The following is a 21,851-nucleotide window of genomic DNA, read 5'->3' on the forward strand; positions in this document are numbered from 1 at the left end:
GGTTTTATCCTGTATTCTGTAATTGTTTATTCAGACGTTTGTCAGATGTCTTAAACTCGTAATCACATTATAAATAGACAAAAAGTTAAAAATTTAAATAATGAGAATCGTTTCGTTTAACATGCATATCATATATAATGTTTTTTCATCATCAAATGTTGAGAAAGAACTATTCGCTTAAAAAGAATAAAGAATGGACAAATAAAAATAGAAACAAAAAAAAAATATTTTGTATTTGATAATTTCTTTTGATGTTGATAATATTACTTTAGTTTTCTTTTTAAATTTTAAAAAAATTCAATGATATTTTTACTAAGTAGATAGAAAATTACTTTATTATTAAATAATCTTGAATCCGTTTAAATTTCATAATTAACTTTATCCTATTATAATAGCATAAATTATGATTATAAATTTTTATATTCTTGTGAGAAAAATAATAAAACGAATAAGAAAAATAAATGATGCTTGTAATGTTTCAGATCAGATTATTATGATATAACTGTTTGTAGTTTTTCGTTTGATTTAATATGTTGGTGCTGTAATAAACAATGTTTCCCATTACTTTATTATCAGATACAAGATTCTTCAGCTATATCATCGGCACTTATTTTAAATCCAAAAGACAATATCAAATTATATCTTGTATAGATAACAAGTATACAATTCCCCTACTTTTTCTCTTCAACTTGATATAAATGCAAGATGGACTTCGAAATTGAATGCAGTGAGAATAGAATCTCTATCTTAACGAGTCTTTATGAATCATTTGAATATTGTCAAAATGAACTCGTCTATGAGATTACGAATCTTCGGTTTAACCAAAGAGGTGAACTTTAAAAGATCTTTGAATACGCAAGAGTTGATCGAACGTGACAATAAATATGGCGGTGTACATTTCAAACCACTTCCAGTAGTTCTCAGTAAAGGTGAAGGTGTTCATTTGTGGGATGTCGAAGGAAAACGGTACCTCGATTTTCTGGCAGGTTTTTCAACTGTTAGTCAAGGTCACTGTCATCCACGCTTAGTAAAAATAATGAAAGAACAAGTGGAAAAGCTTACTCATACATCCAGAGCTTTTTATTCGGAACCTCATGGTGCATTAGGAGAATATTTGACCAAACTTTTAGGATGGGATAGATTTTTGCCGATGAATACCGGTATGAAATAAAAAAGAAAAGATTAATAACAAAAAAAAGATAAAAAAGATGAAAATATATGGATTTATGTTTTCAGGAGTTGAAGCAGGAGATACCGCTATCAAAGTAGCTAGACGTTGGGCTTACAGAGTTAAAAAGATACCTACGGATCAGGCAACCGTTGTCTTTGCGAAAGGCAATTTTTGGGGTCGTTCAATAGCTGCGTTGTCCGCATCCACAGATCCAAATTGTTACACCGACTTTGGACCTTACGTTCCTCGTTTTGATAAAGTACCATACAACGATCTTGACGCTTTAGAGAAAAAATTCCAGCAAGATCAAACAGTTTGCGCGTTCATGATGGAACCAATTCAAGGAGAAGCTGGCGTCATAATACCTGATGTGAGTTATTTTCATATTTTATGAAACGCATGTATATATATAAAATAATAAAAGTTTTTCAAAATATTATTATTATTTGTTAGGATGGTTATTTGAAAGGTGTACGAAAATTGTGCACTAAATACAATATATTATGGATCGCAGACGAAATTCAAACTGGTTTATGTAGGACAGGTAAACGATTAGCAGTAGATCATGAAAATGAAAGACCAGATATTCTCATATTGGGAAAAGCATTGTCTGGAGGAATGTATCCTGTTTCTGGTATTTTGGCGGATGATCACGTAAGAATAATCATGTATTAGCATAATTATTATAAATATATTAATCTAACTGAAAATAAAAATTTTTAATTTTATTTATTTCGATTATTTTAGATAATGTTATGCTTGGAAACTGGCACTCACGGTAGTACATTCGGTGGAAGTCCACTTGGTAATAGAGTGGCCGTAGAGGCAGTTAAGATTTTGGAAGAAGAAAATCTTGCAGAAAATGCGAGAAAACTTGGTGAAATTGTTCGTAAAACATTAGAAAAACTTCCGAAAGATATAGCGACAGAATTTCGAGGTCGTGGTTTATTGGGTGGCTTGGTAATTAACAAAGGTATTTAATTTATTAAATCTATATATTTAAAATATTATATATCTATTTTACTATTTTCTTTTTCAAATATATTTTGCAGACTTTGCTAAAGGCTGGGATATTTGTTTGAAATTGAAAGAAGCAGGTTTATTAACGAGACCCGCTCATGGACAAATATTAAGGATATCACCTCCGCTCATAATAACAAAAGAACAACTCGAAGAAGGTCTCAATATAATGACTACCGTCCTTAGAAATTATAAATGAACTTACCTTTATTTTTAGAGTATAAATATCAAACTTCTTGAAACTTTAAAAATTCTTATTCGAAAATCTATGAAGAAAATTAACGATTAAAAGATTATAAAAATATATTTATGCAGAATTATATATTTATAAGGTGATATACATACATATAAATCATATTTACATGTAATTAACCGTGAGAATCGTGTCTTTTCAAATGTCTCGTAAGACTAAATGCTTGTGAAAACAATTGATTACATTGATGACATTTGTATGACTTTGCACCATTATGTAAAATCAAATGTCTCTTCAAATGATTAGCTAATTTAAATCGTTTTCCACACAATCGACATTGATGTTGCCTAACAGTTGTATGGGAAGCCTCGTGACTTTTCAAGTGACTCGACTGTGAGAAATGCTTCCCACATATTTTACATTCAAAAGGTTTTACTTTTGTATGAATTCTTATGTGTTCCGCAAGGTTACCTTTCTGAACGAAACATTTATTGCAATATTCACACTTATGCGGTCTCGTCGTTTTGTGCGTTCGTAAATGGATCTTTAAGTTGTAATTACGACTAAACGTTTTATCACATATTTCACATCGCATCAAATCTTTGCCAGTATGAAGTCGTTCGTGAGCTTTAAGATTTTTCAATAGACGGAATTTCTTCTTACAACTGATACATTCAAAAGTTTTATTTTCTTCGATTCTCATATCGCTATTGCTAGTCTCTTTATGTGTTTTTAAATGTTCCTGTAAATAAGATGGATACGAAAATATTTTATCACATATTTTACATGGATGTACATTAATTTTCGTGTGTAATCGCATATGCGCATTTAATTTACTCTTCGACGAATATCCTTTCTCGCAATTAGAACATTTGAAAGGTTGCTGACCAGAGTGTGATAATTGATGCGTTAACAATTTCGATTTTTGCGAAAAATATTTAGAGCAAACTTCGCATTTGTATTTTTTTATTTGTATATGTTGTAAATTTTCTGAATGTTGCTCGTTTTCGATTTGTTGTTTATTATAATTCAAATTTGAAGAGCATGATTGATATCTATTGATATTTTCCCTATTGTCAATACGTTCGAGACTTTTCGCAAATCTTATTGCACGATAATCAGTTATATTATAACTTTCTGAATCAGGAATTGCGGCATTTCGTATCCGTTGCGGGCTACCCTCTCGAACCTCGTCTCCTAAATCCATATTTTCGGGAAAACCTAAATTTTGCATTTCGTTGTTATCATTCGTTGTAGACCTGTGATAAGATAAATTCTGAATAGAATTTCCAACGGAATTAATTGATCTTTCGTAACTTAAATTTTGCGGAATTTGATTAGAATTTTCACAGATATCTATATTTTCATTATCACAAGGTACTTCTATATTTTCCGAGTTGTGAGTAATACTATGACTTATTAATTGAGTTCTATTAGTAAATGTGCGATTACATAAGGAACAATGTAGAGCACAAGCTGCACGACTAGGATTTTCATTTATTGGAATCATTTGCATCATATTTGATCTAATCAATGAAGATGATTGTGTATGCTGAAGATTTTCATTAGTTAAACAATTGGAACTCAGATGACCAAAGTTAAAATTTAAATATGAATTTTGCGATTCTACTATATGCATATGTTGCATAGGTATATCGTCTTGAACAAAGGGCAAATGTGATCTACTATGAGCACAGAATTCCTGATAATTTGTATATATTGCTCCACAGTCTATACATTTCAAAGTTTTATGGGAATTTTGAATAGATGCAAAATTTTGATTATGTTGATATAATTTATAACTAGATACTGTTGCATACGAAGTCAAACCAGAAACCTATAAGTATTCATAATATATTTATATTTCAAAAATTAAAATTTCTTTTTAAAATTCAATAATATATATACATATATTATTACCTTTAAAAGAGCTTGTCTTAATGCTCTATCTGCTGCACGACATTGTTCTCTATATAATAGGGCAGATTCTGCTCTTGTTACACAACGATTACACATTTTTTCTGGAAGGCCATCTCCCTGCCAAACCTAATAAAATACAAATTTTAATGATGAAAAATAATTCTTCTTTTAATGATGAAAAAAATTATGAATTCGATAAAAATATTTGTTACTTCGAGACATGAAAGAGACCGTAATTTCGCAGCAAGGGATGATTCAGCCGGTCCCACGAATAAACAAACCATTTTGTCACCATCTTCTCTTAAACATGTACGGCATAATTTACCGATGTTTTCGCTGTCAATTTCTTTCGTAACGATAAACATTGTTATAATTTGACAAGTAACCTCAAAAGTTGACACAAAACTGTCTCGATTGATAGGTTAACATTTTGTTTTGACATTTACAAGTTGCGCCATCTTTTTGTTAATTCAATAAATCATAGATGTCGCCATAATCAAACTTGTTTTCATTAAATTTCTTTATAATAAATATTACTAATAATAGATGTCGCTAAACGATCAAAGTCATCAATTTCCTTCTATTTTTTTCGGTTTTCATCTTTGATCCATCTTGTGATTATCTTACGAATTGCGAATTTTAAATTGATGCAACTTGGAAAATATAGATACCGGTTACAAATGAAAAAGAAAATAAAAACGAAAGAAAATAAAATAATAAAAATAATAAATATAACATAAAGATACAATTTTTTAATAATATTTATTTATTTATTTTATAAGATTTATATTATTTATTTACAATCAATAGTTTCTTATACAAGAAATAAATAGTAAATATGCAGATAAATGTATACATATACGATGATGCAATTGCATGGAAACTCAAGTAGACAGTCGTCTAAAAAGTTGATAGAAAAGAAAATGACGCACGATCGATTGTACACACTGTGTACAATTTCCATTCAAAACTGTCTAAAACGATCAATGAAATATATCAATAGTGAATGCACAACTAGTAAACTATATTCAACATTGTCGTTGTTGTACAAAAATCTAATATTTCATTTTTATATTTATTCATTCATTCGTAAAGCTATGTATATGTTTTATAAAATAAAAGAATTTTTATAGATTAATCATAATCTATAATATAGACATATATAGACATAATATAACATAATCTATAATATATAGATTAATCATAATCATCTGTTGTTTGTGCTCATAAAAAATTCTTTTAATGAATTTGCTACATGATTTTAACTACATTTATTATATCTTTACAAAACAATATTGTCATGAAAAAGTACATTAACAGATTTAACAATTAGATTCAACAATTAGAATTGTTACAAATATTTCTGTAATTTGCTTTCTGGATTATCCTTTCTCTGTTCCCCTTTCCCCTTCTGGGATGATTTCAATCCTCGTCCATTAATTCTATCGTTAATGAAACGCGCGATTTAATTACCTATATTGGCGTGATAGAAATTCGATAAATAATATTACCATCGATAAAATATGGGCGATTAAATAAATAGCAGACTGTCGCCATGCAATATGATCAGAGAAATTTTATGATACAGTCAAATGCAACTCGACATATAATCATCTATTTTATATTTTACTTATACATATATATAGATATATATAATAAAAGTTAGTTTTAATCTTGAATCAAATTTGAATCTGTATGTGAAATTCTTCTTTGAGAATCTATATTATTATGAAATAGAAAAGAAATTAAAAAAAAGAACTAGATTCGACGAAAAAGAAACTAGATACAAATTAAAGTAAAACAAATTGATATAGTTCTTATAATTAATTTATTACGGCCGTAATGGCAACAGGATTTATTAATGATTACTTTTTCTAATTCTTTATATTTGAATTTTTTTACAAGAAATAAAATTCGAAATTTTATCAAGAAACAAATGTAACCAGAGAACAAAGTATTTCGAATTGAACAAGTTTGTATAGATAGATGGGAAACAGGATCGGGAACAGTCCAATTAGCAACTATAATTATAGATTCCAGAATTTCATGACAGCCCTATGTCCGAATTCGATTAATTTGAATCTTTGGTTGATCTAGTATTACAAATTATTTTTTTTTTTTCGCCGATTTAAAAAAATAACCTGTACAACACAATGTGCAACTGAAGAACTTTCATGGTATTTCATTTAAAAAAAGAAAAATTTTCTTTTATTTTAATTATTTCTTTGAATATACGATTAACAATAGGTTTTACGTTATTATGCTTGATAACATTTGTATATAGTACTTATGCAATATTTAATGTTTTTCGATTAATTGAAAAATAATCTATATTATTAATAAATCGCACATATTAAGTATTACGCGAATGATCATGATCTATTAATCTTTCAAATATAAAAGAGATATATATTTTTCAAAGATTTAAATTTAAAATTCTATATTTCTCTGTAGATATATAAATCAATATTGTCATCTATTCCGAATATAACAAGAATTAAACTAAACTGATTATCATCAAATTATTCTTTGATAACAGATGCGAAATATATCTCAACAAAAGTTGTGTTCTTTTTCACCTTCAAATACGTTATTCATAAGCAAAGATGTATAGTTGATCGTTATACGTGAGTTAAATATCTATATGCGTTTGTATAATGTATTATACTTACATTAAGTTCAATTTATTTTCAGGTTAGAATCGAATGAATTCTTCCAGTTTATTTTATTGCTCATAATGCGAAAAGGTGTGGCTTTATAATAGATACATTCGAGAATACTCTTAAAATTTTTTTAAAAATTATTTTTTGTGATCCGAAATATTGATTAGATATTGTAAAATATAAATAGCTAACAATTAATAGAGATTAAAAGATAATAATTATGTAAGTATTTATGCATTATAGAGACATTATAAAGAACAAGAAAAAAAACTTATTATTGATATTCGAACGATGATTCAGGTCATTCTCATATTATTCAATCAAAAACACAATTATTTTTTTCAGATTGTAATAATTGATATTATTATATCAGAAGAAAATAAATTATATTCGCGACAAGTTTGTACTTAAATATTTTAAATTTTTAATTGTTTTCGTAATTTTATATAATATTGAAATATATATAAAATAAAAATATTTTGGATGTCATATTTTTACAATAATCCGCAAAAATCAACATTGCAACTATTATCGGTATAATGTATATTACAAAACAGATAAAAAAAATATCGATTATATTAAGCTCTTCGTTAAAACTTCATTGCACAATTAATTTCATTTTTATATCTAAAATATAAGAATAATTTAAAATATAAAAGAAACAAAATTAAACATTGCAATGTAAATATTTGAAAAAATATAAAAATAATAAATTTTTGCGTTAAATTTTTTCAAAACTTAATGAAACTGAAATTTTTAATATATTCTCGAAAACCTACAATTTTCATTATGCTCATATTCGAAAATATTTATAATGATTTAACTATTATATACTATTATATATTAAATATTTATAATGATATAACTATTATAATGATTTATCTATTATAGTGATTTCATTTAATATTGTCTATTTTTTATCGATTTTTATTTTTGTTTCTTGTTGTTTTATATTGCAGAATGTCTATTAGTAGCTACGCTTGCGGCAACAGGTAGATAACTGTAGAACTACTTTATATATGATTTCACTTTATAGTTTTTTCTACATATTCAATTATTGATCAATCACATTAATTTAGACAGAAAATAACGTGATAATTCTATGGTATAATTGTTAAATATATTATTTTAAATTTCTAAAAATCTAATTTTCATCAAAAGAATGCGAAGAGCACATAAAAAATAACAAAACTAAAATTAGAAATGAAAGAAAAAAAATGTAAAAGAGATAAAGAAAATAAACATTCACAAAACATGAATATTCTTACATATATCGAATATAATTCATATGAAAAGCTTGTAATTTATATAACATACAATACAAATTATAAAAAAAGTTATACTCTTCCCGTGAATAATTAAATTTTTCATAATAAGAATGATTTAGGAAATAATAATTTTAATAAATATATATAAATAAAAATGAATCATTAGATAAAATAATGGAAGTTAAAACCCGAGGCTCAATATATTAACTATCCGTCCCTGAAACGGATAAGCAACAAGTAGTAGTAGTAGTGGGGGAATACTGTTTGATGCTGGTGACGGGATTGGTAATGTGGGGCTAGAGGAGCGGGGAGAACATGGAGAAGGGAAGAATAGCGTGAGGAGAGAGACGGTAGGGAGGGTATTCGGGACAGGCGAACAGGCAAGCAAGTAAGCAAGGCAGGCAAGCACGCAGGCAACGAGAAAGCACAGGGTACCGCGAACGAATCGCGCGTCCTCGTCGTTCAGTCGGGTAGGCGCGTTTCTGTGGCGTCGGTCTTTCGAGGGTAGCGTTTGCTTCGTCCTCGGTTCTAAGGAATAGTCCTTTTAAGTGCAGTGTGTAACGGGTGTTTTATTTATCGTGTTAAACAAAAAAATTTGAAGAAGAAAAAGAGAAAAGAAATCATGAGAACCATGTGCACTGGTGATGATGTACTTTAACAATCGTTGAAAGTTGGTATTTGGATTGATCCAAGAAAAGAAATTCAGGCGAACCTGCGAAATAATATAAGGAAAAAGAAGCAACAACGTGGTTGCTTCGGTTAGAACATCCAGCCGGAAAGAAAAGAATAACAAGGGCAAGAAAAGAAACATGTCGCGAAAACTTACTAGCAACCACATTATACGGACCTGGGCGAGGCCTCAGTATTTTTTGCTGTCGTTTCTGCTTCTTTGTGGAACTCTCGGTGAGTGGATCGTGTCTTTCAAAGGCTATTATCGTGATGCTTTTCTACCTGTGTATACATGCATGTGTACTTATACGTTTGTAGTGTAGTACTCGCGTGTGCGAGAGAATGAGAACGATGCGTATGTTTATAACGTTTTGTTCTGCCGCGCATGCGCGATTGTTCGTAGTACGTCGCGAAGCCAACTATGCAACGATGGTGGGATAAACTGGGGCCTTAGGCCGCGTTCATAAGTATAGTCTCGAAAGATTTTCCAACATTATACGAATCGAATGTAATTTATCATACAAAAATTTTTTTGTTTTTTCTTGTTCTTTTTCTTTCAGTTATTAATTTGCTAATATATCGATTGATAATTTTGAAGCATAAAACAAAAATTGATTGAATATATGTAGATATATATATTTCTATTTTGTCTATTTTTTTAGTTCCTTAAACGTATTAGCAAATTCAGTCAACGAAGAAATAACTTGAGAATCCGATAAAATGGTCATTGGTTTGCATTGATCACACAAACCATGTCTTCTTTCTACTTTCGTAACGCAAAACCAGTAGCGGGGCTCTGTTTTTCTTGGTAGGAGATATCGGATAGCAAGGTATCGTGTCGTGCGATACGAAATGCGTACCCTGAGAAAATCGAGAGAACGAAGTTACATTCGAAACAATAATTCGATAAAGAGGTGGTTGACCAGAAAGTACTTTTAAATATAGAAATTTTTATATATTCATTCCTTTTTCTTTTCTTTCATTTTAATTAATGGATATGATTATTAATAGATGAATATTATTTGTCTTAAAAAATATATTATAATTTAAAAATTAATCATTTAATAAATTGAATAATTGCGATAAATAACAGGAAGTAGAATTTAAAGGAAAAAATAGTTTTTGAACTTAAATTTATATCGATATTATCGCACATCTTAACAGAGTGGAGAAATATAATTGAAAAAAGAAGAAATAAAACAGAATGAAAATCCTTTTTGTTGATGATCAACAGATTGAAAGAAACATGTTATTTTTTTAGATTTAATTGAGGTGAATTTCGTTTAGATATAAATATGGAGTTGCAATCAGGGTCGCGTTCCATTTCGCCGAGTCGGCCGCATAAGGATTCGGTTTGAGGAGAGATTCGAGAGAGGCCTTCGAGGAACCTTACTCGGCGTAATCTTAAACCACTGGCAACCGATTTCAAAGTGCTCTCTTGGTACATTCCTCGGATTTTTCCCTCCCTTACTCTTTCTTCTCCTCTTAACTTCCTCTCGTTCTCGTCTCCTTCCCCTTTCGTCAATTCCCTTCTTCTCCTCCCCCACACTTTCTCATTCTAACGTTTCTGTTCTTTTCCTTCTCACATAAGAATGCAGCTTTAGCTGTACAACAGAAACATCAGTATCGTCGTGCGAGCTATGCAGTATGGCTTCTCTTTTCTTTTTTTTCCCCTTTCCTTTTTTTTTCCTTTTTCTTTTTTCTTCTTGTTATTCGAGATTTTCAAATCAAAAAAAAATTTTTATGAATCGTAAACCAATGTAAACAAATTGATTCAAATTATATAAAATGTCGACTCAGCAATCGATTCGTAGATTATTGATATAAACTATTTATATATACATGATTTTCGTATTTTTATGTTTGAAACATGGATTTTTATTTATTTTTGCGTTTATTTATTATTATTGTTATTATATTATGATTATTATGATTGCAATTCTGTCGAAACAATACAATTTTCATTTGAAAAAAGTATATACAAAAGTAAAATTTATTATACATGTATATATTCCATTCAATCCTATTTATTTCCCTCCCAAGGAAGTCTACGTAAAAAAGAGTATTTCGAAGAACGTAGTTTCCTTATTTTGTTTTCATAGGAATCCTCTGAAGTGGGTCAATATTATATAACAAAAAGCTCGCGTTCAACTATCGCTCCTTTATAAGCTTGTCTGATAAATTAAATGAATTTTGAATATGTTGTGTATTTGTATTCTTGTTTAGAAATTCATTGAAAATTAACGATCCTCGAAAGGAAAAGAAAGGAGGCGAAATATATTCAGCAATATATATTGGCAAAGAATTTGACTCAATATAACGATTCGATTTTTTCAACGATGAGCCTATCGGTGACAATCTGTCGTGCATCGGGATTATATTTCTAAAGATTTCTTTGTCCTGATTCGATTACTTAAATTGGACGATTCCGTTTTCGGTCGCCAAATACATAAGAGGATCTAGATTTTTTGGAAATATATATAGAGTAAAGGAAAAACGAAGAATGAAAGAAAAATAAGTTGGAAGGACGTGGAACGTGATTGACGAAGAAAAGACCGGTACGCCGTGTGGCATACGAGGAACAATAAAGATATAGGGAGGAACAAGGAGGTTCGTGAGAGATAGAAAGAAGCAGGATCATGGTTAGAAGGAAAGAGAGAGAATCGGGAGGACAAAGAGCGATGGTGTCGGGGTCGCCGGCCGTTTACTCGTAGGTGTGCACAGCTTGTACAAAGAACCAACGTGCTTAAACGATCATCCTTTGCAGCTTTTCGACGAATCTTTGAATCATGAATTTACAAGGAATTTTTTTGTTAAATGATTTCCGTATCTTGTTTTTCTCACTCTATTCGATATACTCTATAAAAAATTATTAAATTAATTACTTGGAACAGTTACTAATTGAACTAAATATCAACCATCTTTCGATAAGATATCGATAGAAAATCTGCGATAAAATTGAAACAAATCATGGAAATTATTTCATTTTATCGTCATTTGGTTAAAAAATTTATGCGAAACGATATTCGATGGTAGCTAAAGTAAAAAAAAGATTCGAAAAATTCGTAAATTCGGTATCGGAGTTTCGAGTTTTCTCGAAAAGTTTCGTTTCCTATTTCATCGTTTTGCTCTTCGTCATTCTTCAAACTTTCTTTCTGGTGCGTCTTCTCCATTTGAGTGTCGATCCAACAAGTCTCGAGGCATGATATGCTTGAAAATGGCGGGCACGCCGCGTTGCTTTACAAAGATGAGGATAAACGTTCGATTCCTGATCGATATGTCGACAATTTGATCTTATTTTTTTCGCGCTAATTACATTGCAATTAATCAAGGATCAATTAATTTAATAGAACAGAATAAAATGATAGAACGATCGTGGCGAGAAGATTATATTAATTCACGCGTCACCCGATATTATTATTGGTGAATTTATTCTAATTGGGTGGATTTAGCGGTATGGGCTATCATGTTTAGAATCGTGGTGGATGGGTGGCGACCGTCCGTCAGGACCGCTCTAAAATGATGGTGACGTTCATTCGTGAAGCGAAATACATTTGCATTTGAAAATCGTTCGGACATCGACTGACAGTTGTCCGTGATGAGCGTGATTCGTGACACGCGCATGCAAGCAAGATGTGATTCGCGTGCAGATTTTCGGCCCGCGTGCCTCGTTTTCATTTCTCCATTTGAATGATCGATCCTTTTCAGTTTCTCGTCTTCAGTTTATCGACGAAACAATATTATATCGCCGTTATCATTCGTCTGATTTCTCTCTCGCTTCTCTTCTCCACGAAGCAAAGTTGGAAAAGAAAAGAAATATATTAAATCCACTCGCGATATTCTACACTCGTAAATTCGTTTCGATCGATACGAGCTTATCGATATCACACACATAGTTGGATAATTGATCTCTATTTGCGAGATAACTAAAGCCGTAGCGATAGCCAAGTTACAATTAAAATCGCGAATTTTTTTTTCTTCTTTTGATTTAGATTTATTTTGGAAAATTGTCTCCAACAAAATTTTGTCTTCGTTATCAATTGTTTTTCTATCATTCAAATATTAATTCGAGATAAAATTATCTTTTTTCCGTTATTTATTATTATTATTGTTAGCGAGGAAAGAAAATAAAAAGTTGCAAAAAAAAAAATTGATCGCGTTGACTCGACTTAATCGACTTAATAACTCGACTTAATAACTTGTATCGGTTCGCAGTAAAAAATTTCAATTAAATTCGAAGGAAAGATTACGATCAGAGAATTTGTAAAACGAATAGTTGGCAATGACGTTGAATCATCTCGTTTCTTTTTTTCGTTTTCACGTTTCAGAAATTCGTCCAAGGAAATGCATATCAAGTGATTTTGATTAAAAGCTATTCACAAATTCGAGTTACTTTTACTATACCCGCGATATAAATTACGATTCGAAAAATGTTACATCGTCGCTTTATATCTCTCTTTCTTTAGAAATCTTGGAAAAAATTACGAATCAGAAATATAGATAATTCGTTTATTATTTTTAATTTTTCTGTATCCCGATTGATTAGATATTGACCATATACGGGTGACGATTGAGTGAGTGTATGTTGCACCGCTACTGAACGTGTCGAGCATCGTAATTCTGGCTAACGTTTTCGTGTCGTGTCTAGAGCGCTGCATCAGGTTCCTCTCTGCTTACAATTAGCAGATCCATTACTCGGCTCGCTTAGATGACCTTTTGTATTCTGGTATAGTGAGTTTTCCGCGATATATTGTATAACCCTGTATCTTGCGTTTAATGAGTAGGAAAACCAAATTCCAGTTGCTAATTTATCGTATCAGAAAGTACATCTAGCGGCATCTTATTATGTAGCTTATTATATTTAGCCACGAGTTGATGGTCGTAAATATAAAAGGAGTGAGGTAAAAGTTTCGTAACAAGAAAGAGAAAAAATTGCAATGAGATAAGAAAGTTTTTTTTTTATATGAAAACACTCCGAGATTTGAAGAGTGCTTTGTGCTTTTAATGCGATACGATCTCTCTTCTGTTTAGAATTTTGCGTTCGCTTTCAAATCACACGGATTAATCGCGATTAAAAAAGATGAAAAACATCATAGCAAAAGCGGCAGATTCCCAATATCAAGAACGTTGCACTCGCTATAACGTAACGATTCGCCGTCGTAGGAGTATTCGATGAGGCCCACTCGACGTTCTCGTCTTACTCGATGCCTAACCATGAGTATCGCTTGCCTATGCAGAATTCCCACATCTTACGCTCTTGCGCTTCCTCTTGTTCGTTTTCAACTTTTTTCTCTCCTTTTCTTTTGAGGCCGTTCAGAAAATTTAAATCTTTTTTACCAGAGGTGTCATCCTCATTTTGTAATATATAGCACAACGAATAGCGTAATAAAAAAGCTTTAATGTATAATAAATACATCGTAGATTGCAAGAAGAAAAGTATTTTGAATGTTATTTGTTATCGTATTTTTAATAGGTGCACTCGTAACCAAACGAAGTAAATAATCTAAACGAAATAAAAAGGACATCGACGTTTGATTGTTGATTATATTATAAATAGATTGATGAAAGCAGATTTAGAAAATGGCGAGCATTATGTCCTACTCGAGATACGCTATATATATATATATATATTGGTGCGTTCGAAAGTAAGCGGAAGGTCAGCTCGCGATGACGTAGATTCGTAGTACGCTCGCGGACCAAGTGGGCATCGTGTAGTATTCTGTCAAGTCAAAGAGCAGAGAGAACGGTGCAAGTAGAAATGTAAGGTGACGCGGCCGAAGTGAACGGTGAGCAACGTTGCCACTATCTTTCTCCTTCTCCCATCGCCTTACACGCGCCTTCCAATTTTTCTTCGTCCATTTGCATACTCTTCTATTGTCTTTGATTCCTCTTATTTCATTTCAATTAGTTTCAAAGCTCGCCTGTATTATTTTGATACCTTTGTACGTATAGAGAAATCAAGCGTGCATCGTTTCCACGCGTTTACCACTGATGGTTTGTTCCGTTCGTCCCCGTGAACCATTTTACGTTCGTTCGAAAGACGTTCGTTGAGAACGAACGAGTCCCTGTGCTGGCAACAGCGGAGAGAATTATACGGTTCTCTACGAGGAAGGCATGTTTGTATCGCGCGGATAGTAAGTGTCGCATGCAGAGAGAAGAAGAAAAGGAGATGATGAAAAAGCCGGTTGTACAGGATATGCGGTTACCGTAGAATGTAACTCGCTTGGGATGAAATCTTCACGGGCGAATTTATCCGTTGTTTTATATATGTCAGCAAGTGAGAAGGGTTCCCCCTTTTCCCGTATTTTCGCTTCCGACGAATCAATATTTACGCGTTACCCCTCGAATAAATCGAAATCGAACATTGGACTTAAATGAATTATCGTTCGGAAACGAACTCTTCTTGGACTCGAATTATCGATCGAGTAAAAATTCCCTAGTATATATCAATCTTGATATCGTTTCGTTGTGAAACATATTTCGATGAAACATTAAAAAGCAAATGATGCGTGCGTTTTTTTTCGATAAAATGTTGAATATGTGTTTCGTAAACAACCGTGGTAACATTGCTTTGACTCGTCTTTCTTATATGCTTGGTACTTCGTGAGACTATTATTCTGGTCGTTTCTGTATACAAAGCGAAAGGGACGATTATAAGCTGTCGTAGTATGATGTTCGTGAGTCGCGCTTTTCGAGGTCTCATTTCTTTTCGACAGTCAAGGCGAACGAATTTCCTGTCCTCTCGATTGCAGGATGACTAATCCAGGAAAGCGAATACGATTCATCGATGCGTTTGAAATTGCTCTTGTCGCTGATGATGGCGCCATCGCGTTTGCGTCATCATTCGATTTCCGTGGAAAAACCGCGTGTTTCATTTTGCGATATCATTTAAAAAGAACTAATCTATTCGTCGAAACGATGTGAATTCTATCTGACACTGTCAGATAATGTATACATAATACACAATAACGTATATATTAAATTAATTTCGAACGATTTGAATTATATTATAAAATAAATAAATGCTTTTTATCAATCAAATAAAGTATCGTGTTGCGTATATCAAACCTCGAGTATGTAAAGATTAAAAGTATACAATATGTGTGGCAAATAGAAGCTATAAAAATTTTAAATAAGATTCGTGTTGGCGACAGGATATGCAAGTTATTTTTCTCGCGTTTTCCAAGCAATTTTAAAAAAGAGAGGAGATAGGATTTAGCGGGTGGAAAAGACATCGAATTTTTTTTATCGTCGCTATAACATCGTAGCGACGGTTAACAGGTGTCACGAATTTTTTCAAACTTATATTTGTTTCTCTTGATCAAATGTAATTTTTCCGATCTTTGTTTCTTCTTTTTCTTCTTCTCTTTCTCTCTCTCCTCATAATCATCATATGAACATTATTATCGAAGTAAACTTGTTTCGAACTGAAAGCTATTTCGGCTTTTCTAAAAAAATATATAAAAATGCCACGATTAAGCAAAAAAAAATCTTAAAATCTTATTGTAATTTCGTATCGTGAAAGAAATAATTTTTTGGTCGTCTTTCGCATCGGCGCTTTTTTTCTCCTTTTGGTCGCGAGCGTGCAAACTCACGCCGGTATCGTTGTTCGTTTCTCCAAATGTTTCTGTTCGTACGTGCAAGCACGTACCTCGTGTTTAGAACGTAGACGTGGCTCGCACCTCTAACGAACTTGCTCCATGGCTATTCAATATTTTCTCTGGCACTTTTTAATGCGACGTTCCTCCAAGCTTAAATCTCCTCTCTTATTTCTTTCGGTTTACTTACTGCTATAGTTTGCAACTCGTTGTACGAATAAAACCCAAAGAAGAAGGGGAGATAGGTTAAAAAGGAAGGTTACGATACGGAAGGATTTAATCTCCGAAAGCTATTTAAAGTGGATGGAAAAAAGAAACAGGCGTCGGATTATTTTTAGATGTCTCGTTTAAAATAAGTATTCACGAAGGAGGAAGGAACCAGATGTCCATTCAGTAACAATGATGCGTGTATGTGAATGTACGTAGAATAAAGGAGGGAAAGATTGGATAAAGAAAGGTAAATTAAATAAAACCATTCGTTAAATGTATCTCTTTGACATATGTGCGCGTTGACGAGTCGTCCAAGAATGTTGAGAAAAAAATCGGAGCATCGTTGGCCTTCTGATCTGCGCACGCAGAACAGGGAAGAGTATAATTTGTGGCCCTTTTCAAGTGGCTACAAGCTTTCTCTTTTTTACAATCCTTGGTAACAGTAGCCGTTCGTCTGCAGTTCGAAGCTCTACATTTCTTAACACATGTCTTTGCTCGAGATGCTAATGGTAAATCGATATTCGTGGCAACGGTTTCAGCTAACAATCGTGTATAGACATGTCCGAGTCGCGATCAAGGTAGGGAGAAAAGCAAGGCAGAGTTCCGTTAGATATTCGTTGTTGCTCGCTAACCGATCCGGTAAAATACTTTCTCGAACGTTATCGGTTCAATGACTGCGTTTCCTATATGTAAAAATGTTTCACCGTTATTATCGAGAATTTCGCGCGTTATCACTGATCACGATGTTGACGTTCGTAGAAAGATAATTTCCAAAGTTTATCGGATTTTACCAGATAATTTATCAGTATTTGGATTCACATGTGTAATCTACATGTCTTTGATAATAGATTTATTATTATTATCACCGTTTATCTCTAAGTAAATAAGATATTTTCAACATTTTTTGAAACTTCTTAATGCGTATTTTTATATGAACGTACGAGTATTCGAATTTCAGATCGAAACATCGAAACTTCGTATTATTTAATGTTCGGGATATGCGACTTCGCGATCCAAGTCGATCCGACCCGATTCATCCCGAAGTGATCCGAATCAACCCGATCTAATCCGAAACTCGAGTATGACCATAATTTCGGCTATCTGCGCATCTTTGTAGTTTCCTACATATGGCGTCAGAGAACGATCGAACATAATTAACCAAAAATGCGTCAATATTGCATAATTTTCATTACTGAGCGTATTCATACGTCATAAATCTTCCGAATCAGGTAATATTATTCAATCTTTATCGTGTTTCGAGTTTACCTATAAAATAAACCGTCTTCATTCTTATCTATTTATCCGTTATTCGTAGTTCGGTCGATTCGACCGTATTTATTAATAGATTACTCGGATATAGCTTTACCATGTACACCGAAGCGCGCGTTGGTGAAAGATAGACGGATAACGAAACAGCGAGAGCAATATGGATGCGTAATAGATCGATTCGTGGAAGTTAGCTTCGGAGGTTGACTCACGCTTAGTATACTCGCGTAGTATACCTGCGGCGGGCCGATGACGTCACCGACATTCTTGTCGGTCTTGTCACGCGTACGATCGTTAAGCTCTTGTACGAGTTCCTTCTCTGGCCTCTCTCGAGTACTATGCATACGGATTCTCGAATGCGCCTCGATGCTCGCGCTGCTGCTCCATCATTCTCCGTCCGAACGAATAAAGAAAATGAACCTCTTCCCACCTGTCTTTCCTTCGCTCGACGTTTCCATGCGAAACGAGGGGCATAGATTATCGACTTTAAGCGACTTCTCATCCCACGAAATACGCGGCCCCTCCTCCCCGTTCGAAAGAATCGATTCGGATAACGAATGAAATCGAGATAGGGATAAAGCGATCCGAACGAAACTACTTTGGTTACAGAGATATCTGAACCAGACATCTTTATTTTTTAACGAGGGATAAGAGAAAGTCGAAAATCGAACGAGTTTCGCTTCAAAAATTTATCGAGAATCGTCTCCGAATTCGTCTGTTCGAAAAAAAGAAAGAAAGAAAAAAAACAGTCGAAGGTTATGCATCGAGTCGATTCGGTAACGGATATCGATCGTCAAACAGAGCCCTCGTATCGCGTTAAAATACTGCCTGAAAAAACATTCGCTTCGCATCACGTCAACGTCACCGACGCTTTTCCATCGTTTATCGGGGCTTAATCGCGTTAGCGTCGAACGATCAAGATCGAACGATCGATAGTAATACATCGGGAGTAAAGGAAAATCGTGAGCGGATGTGTTTGGCGCGCGGTTGTGGCGTGCATCAAGTTCGACAGGATTCGAGCGATGAAAATGAAAAGTCGAGGGAGGTGTGCATCGCTCGAGTATCCTATCCTCGCGACTCCTACAAGGGGAGTTGTTACGCTTAATTGTCCCTTGGTCCCTCGCCGCAACGTGAGAACGAAGTACACAAAGGGCTCGGGGCATTTGTTCGTGAGAAACGCATCGTTCGATGCATCGCTTTTGTTGGCTTCGAGCCGTGTACTGCTTCGAGCCATCCTCCTCATTCGTGACCTCGTTAATATCGCCGTAGAGATTATATTATATCCAATTCTCAAACTTGTAATCGAAAAGAGTACATCCTCTCATCGATTCCTTTTCTGATTTTAAGAGATTTTAAGGAAAGGAAAGGAAAATCGAAGAGAAGTCGCAAAAAAATCCGGTTAAAATTCGCAGGTTGAAAAAAAACTCTTTCGTATTTTTCTTCTCATTATAAATCGTAAGAAAAATCGAGATACATGAATGAAACGCAGAGAAGATATACGAGGGGGGAGGAGGTAGCAGAGCAGGGTAACGAGGTAAAGTAATGGAGATTGGTGTGGACCGTGAGTTCGAGCAAAAGGGGTTGGCCGTTTCTCCCGTGTCTAGTAGCTGTCGCGCTCGCGCTATCTAAGACGCGACGGAAACCGCGACTGCTCTCGCTAGCCAACGTTGGCTGCCGACTCATTAACCTAAGTAGCTAGCGGAGAAGAGGAGGGAGTGGAGGAGGTAGCGAGCAACAGTCAGCTCCACTGTTCGAAGAACATGGGTGGACGTGGAGCTGACGCGATCACCGGAAACCAGGGCCTAGGCCATTGTGAATCGCGAGGTAACTCCATTACCTTGAGAACAGGACTAAGAGTCGCGCGCGTTACACTTTGCCTTGCCACGCGTCCACCTCGATCAATTTACCCGTTTCCATTCGAACCGAGACGATCCCCTCGATACGTCGCTGTCGAAACGAGCGCGTATTTCACGAAAACGTGTAGATTTCATCGTTACGCCTTAGCGCGTCGAGCAATTCCCCCTCCTCCGTCCTTAATTGAATTTCATTCAATCCGTTTTCCAATTGGCACCCGCTCCCGCTTTTTACATATTACTTTCTTTGTTTACCGAGGGAATTCGTCACTTGCCGTTATTCCTTCCATTATCACGTTACTACTCACCGTTTCAATTCCGTTTGAATCCCCGTCTGGATCAGCAACACTCTTTCTTCGCAATTTTTCGAGATGCATTCGATTGTCAATATGTAAAATTATTTTTTAGAGAACGTTCGTATTGATAATTTGCAAAGTACTGATAAACCCCCTGCTTTAAATATATTTATATTCTATCATATCTATTTAAAATATCTCTTTATCGTATCTATTTAAAATATCTTATCTCGATTTTTTTCTCATCCCGAGAAGATACGTGTCGCGATATTTGAGGTTCACAGTTGCTTTTCGTTTCGAATAAAGTTAGAAAACTCGTTCAAACTTTGACAGATTTTGAAACAGTTTAATTTATTTATCGTAAGAAAAACGGTATCGAGAAAGTGATAAAGTTTCGGACTTCTCGGACGTTTCGAAATATTAGTTAAGTTATTTGAACCAAGGAGGGCAGCACTAGGGCAGCGCTAGTGTTTGTTGTTCATTGCTAAGAATTCGAGTAATAATTTCGTTTCTCATTTTCTCGAACGAATTTAACGGTAAAGCTGTCGATTTTAAAAGGAAGAAAAAAAAAATACTATTGGTTTTTTTCGATATCGTGATCTCGAAAGCGAGGTCACGGGAACAGTGACGGGTGAACGAGCACAGCTGATCGCGTGGTTGGTGTCGGTGACATGGTGAACGTGAACACGAACCCGATGTATCGTGTGTGCGTCTCAATCATGGACGTCGTCTATTCCCCTCGATTCAGCATAAATAAATGACTACTTACTATTTTTCCGTCGTGTTCTAATTTTTCACGAGCCGTTCGACGAGCGTTCGAGCTTTATCGCAAACATTAATTATGTTTCGTTTGTAATGGTAATCATTGTATGTTTTTAGAGGAGGGTTGTGCGTAGTTGAACGGAGGCAACGAACGCGCGATAATTGTGTATACACCGTCGTTTTGATTTCAAGGAGGACGCGAGATTTTCAACTAACCGAGTGTGCTCTTGCGTCTCTTTAATTGGATCCGTCTTAGTCTGGGTTTCTTTCGTTTTTACGGAAAATTCTTCAATCTCCAAGATCTTCGGACATTTTTCCGCGGATAAAATGGAAAATTCATTTTTGAAAAATATTTTTATCTCTGCGGAGATTGTAAATGCGTTATCTATCTGCGTTATCGATCTATTATCGAGCGATAATTCGTGATGCATTGCGACAGTTTGGTAAAAAAAAAAACGAGCAGTTAAAAATATACGTATCGGAGCAAACGATGACGGAATGTCACGAGGATGGAAATGTCGTGGAAAAGTCGTTCCTTTCCGTTCTGAATCAAGGACGCCCCTTCTTGCCATTTAACTCGAATATAGTTCTGATTTTAATCCTATAATTTCTACGTTTTCGATTAAACTTCGAGCAAGGGGAGCAATCAACTCAAACCGTACATACTCTCTTCCCCTCGCTTTGATCTTTCCGTTCGAACAATCCATCCCCGACGCATCGCCGAAAATAACGCGGGTCTATGTTTTTCTCCCTACGTGAACACGGGGCTGAAAGCTATTAAGCACAGCTGTTGCGCGATAACCGAAACACAATGCATTTCGAATCCTGTCTTACATTCTATTTTTTCTTTTTTTTTTGCCGCGATTAGCTTCTCATGAATTTACAGTATTTATTCGTTAGAAGTTCACAACTCGGAACCAAGCACGAATACGTGTCCGTTAGAGACACGAAACTTGATCCGT

At 34.0% G+C, this 21,851-nt stretch overlaps 3 protein-coding genes across 8 annotated transcripts in view; 2 read left to right on the top strand and 1 right to left on the bottom strand.

The window, feature by feature from the left end:
* The first annotated feature begins 581 nt into the window (after positions 1-581).
* LOC108000797 (ornithine aminotransferase, mitochondrial-like) lies at positions 582-2,493 on the top strand. 2 transcript variants are annotated; one of them, XM_062085976.1, is made up of 6 exons: positions 675-829; positions 915-1,160; positions 1,237-1,541; positions 1,625-1,825; positions 1,919-2,144; positions 2,224-2,493. In XM_062085976.1, the coding sequence occupies exons 1-6, from the start codon at positions 706-708 to the stop codon at positions 2,388-2,390; spliced, it is 1,269 nt and encodes a 422-aa protein (XP_061941960.1). In that variant the 5' UTR covers positions 675-705; the 3' UTR covers positions 2,391-2,493. The 2 variants fall into 2 exon arrangements, with proteins under 2 accessions (XP_061941959.1, XP_061941960.1); XM_062085975.1 differs by having other exon boundaries at positions 582-1,160.
* On the bottom strand, positions 2,148-21,828 carry LOC108000771 (zinc finger protein 845-like). 3 transcript variants are annotated; one of them, XM_062085974.1, is made up of 4 exons: positions 4,517-5,043; positions 4,305-4,430; positions 2,537-4,221; positions 2,148-2,457 (listed from the first exon to the last, which is right to left on the bottom strand). In XM_062085974.1, exons 1-3 carry the CDS (start codon positions 4,667-4,669, stop codon positions 2,560-2,562), a joined length of 1,941 nt encoding a protein of 646 aa, XP_061941958.1. In that variant the 5' UTR covers positions 4,670-5,043; the 3' UTR covers positions 2,148-2,457; positions 2,537-2,559. The 3 variants fall into 3 exon arrangements, with proteins under 3 accessions (XP_061941958.1, XP_016916877.2, XP_016916859.1); XM_017061388.3 differs by lacking the exons at positions 2,148-2,457; positions 4,517-5,043 and adding an exon at positions 20,140-21,828 and having other exon boundaries at positions 2,482-4,221; XM_017061370.3 differs by lacking the exon at positions 2,148-2,457 and having other exon boundaries at positions 2,482-4,221; positions 4,517-5,040.
* LOC108000759 (DE-cadherin) overlaps positions 8,576-21,851 on the top strand; it is a 36,623-nt gene continuing 23,347 nt past the window's right edge. For 2 of the 3 annotated variants that reach the window (XM_062085966.1, XM_017061347.3), the window contains exon 1: positions 8,576-9,138. In XM_062085966.1, coding sequence (XP_061941950.1) covers positions 9,045-9,138 — 94 coding nt within the window. In that variant the 5' untranslated portion in view covers positions 8,576-9,044. Of the gene's footprint in view, positions 9,139-17,967; positions 19,803-21,851 lie in introns of those variants that run through there. The other variant, XM_062085967.1, reaches the window with a different exon arrangement.

This window comes from Apis cerana, linkage group LG15 (assembly GCF_029169275.1).
Source record: "Apis cerana isolate GH-2021 linkage group LG15, AcerK_1.0, whole genome shotgun sequence".
Taxonomy (NCBI): Eukaryota; Metazoa; Arthropoda; class Insecta; order Hymenoptera; family Apidae; genus Apis; species Apis cerana.

What these genes read in the sequence shown, in the direction of transcription:
- LOC108000797 (XM_062085975.1), top strand. Translation starts at nt 761, where the DNA reads ATGAATCATTTGAATATTGTCAAAATGAACTCGTCTATGAGATTACGA. An exon ending in CTGGCGTCATAATACCTGAT is followed by an intron (nt 1,542 to 1,624) that starts GTGAGTTATTTT and finishes ATTATTTGTTAG; the next exon opens with GATGGTTATTTGAAAGGTGT. An exon ending in GTATTTTGGCGGATGATCAC is followed by an intron (nt 1,826 to 1,918) that starts GTAAGAATAATC and finishes CGATTATTTTAG; the next exon opens with ATAATGTTATGCTTGGAAAC.
- LOC108000771 (XM_062085974.1), bottom strand. Translation starts at nt 4,669, where the DNA reads ATGTTTATCGTTACGAAAGAAATTGACAGCGAAAACATCGGTAAATTA. An exon ending in GGTCTCTTTCATGTCTCGAA is followed by an intron (nt 4,431 to 4,516) that starts GTAACAAATATT and finishes GTATTTTATTAG; the next exon opens with GTTTGGCAGGGAGATGGCCT. An exon ending in TAAGACAAGCTCTTTTAAAG is followed by an intron (nt 4,222 to 4,304) that starts GTAATAATATAT and finishes GAATACTTATAG; the next exon opens with GTTTCTGGTTTGACTTCGTA.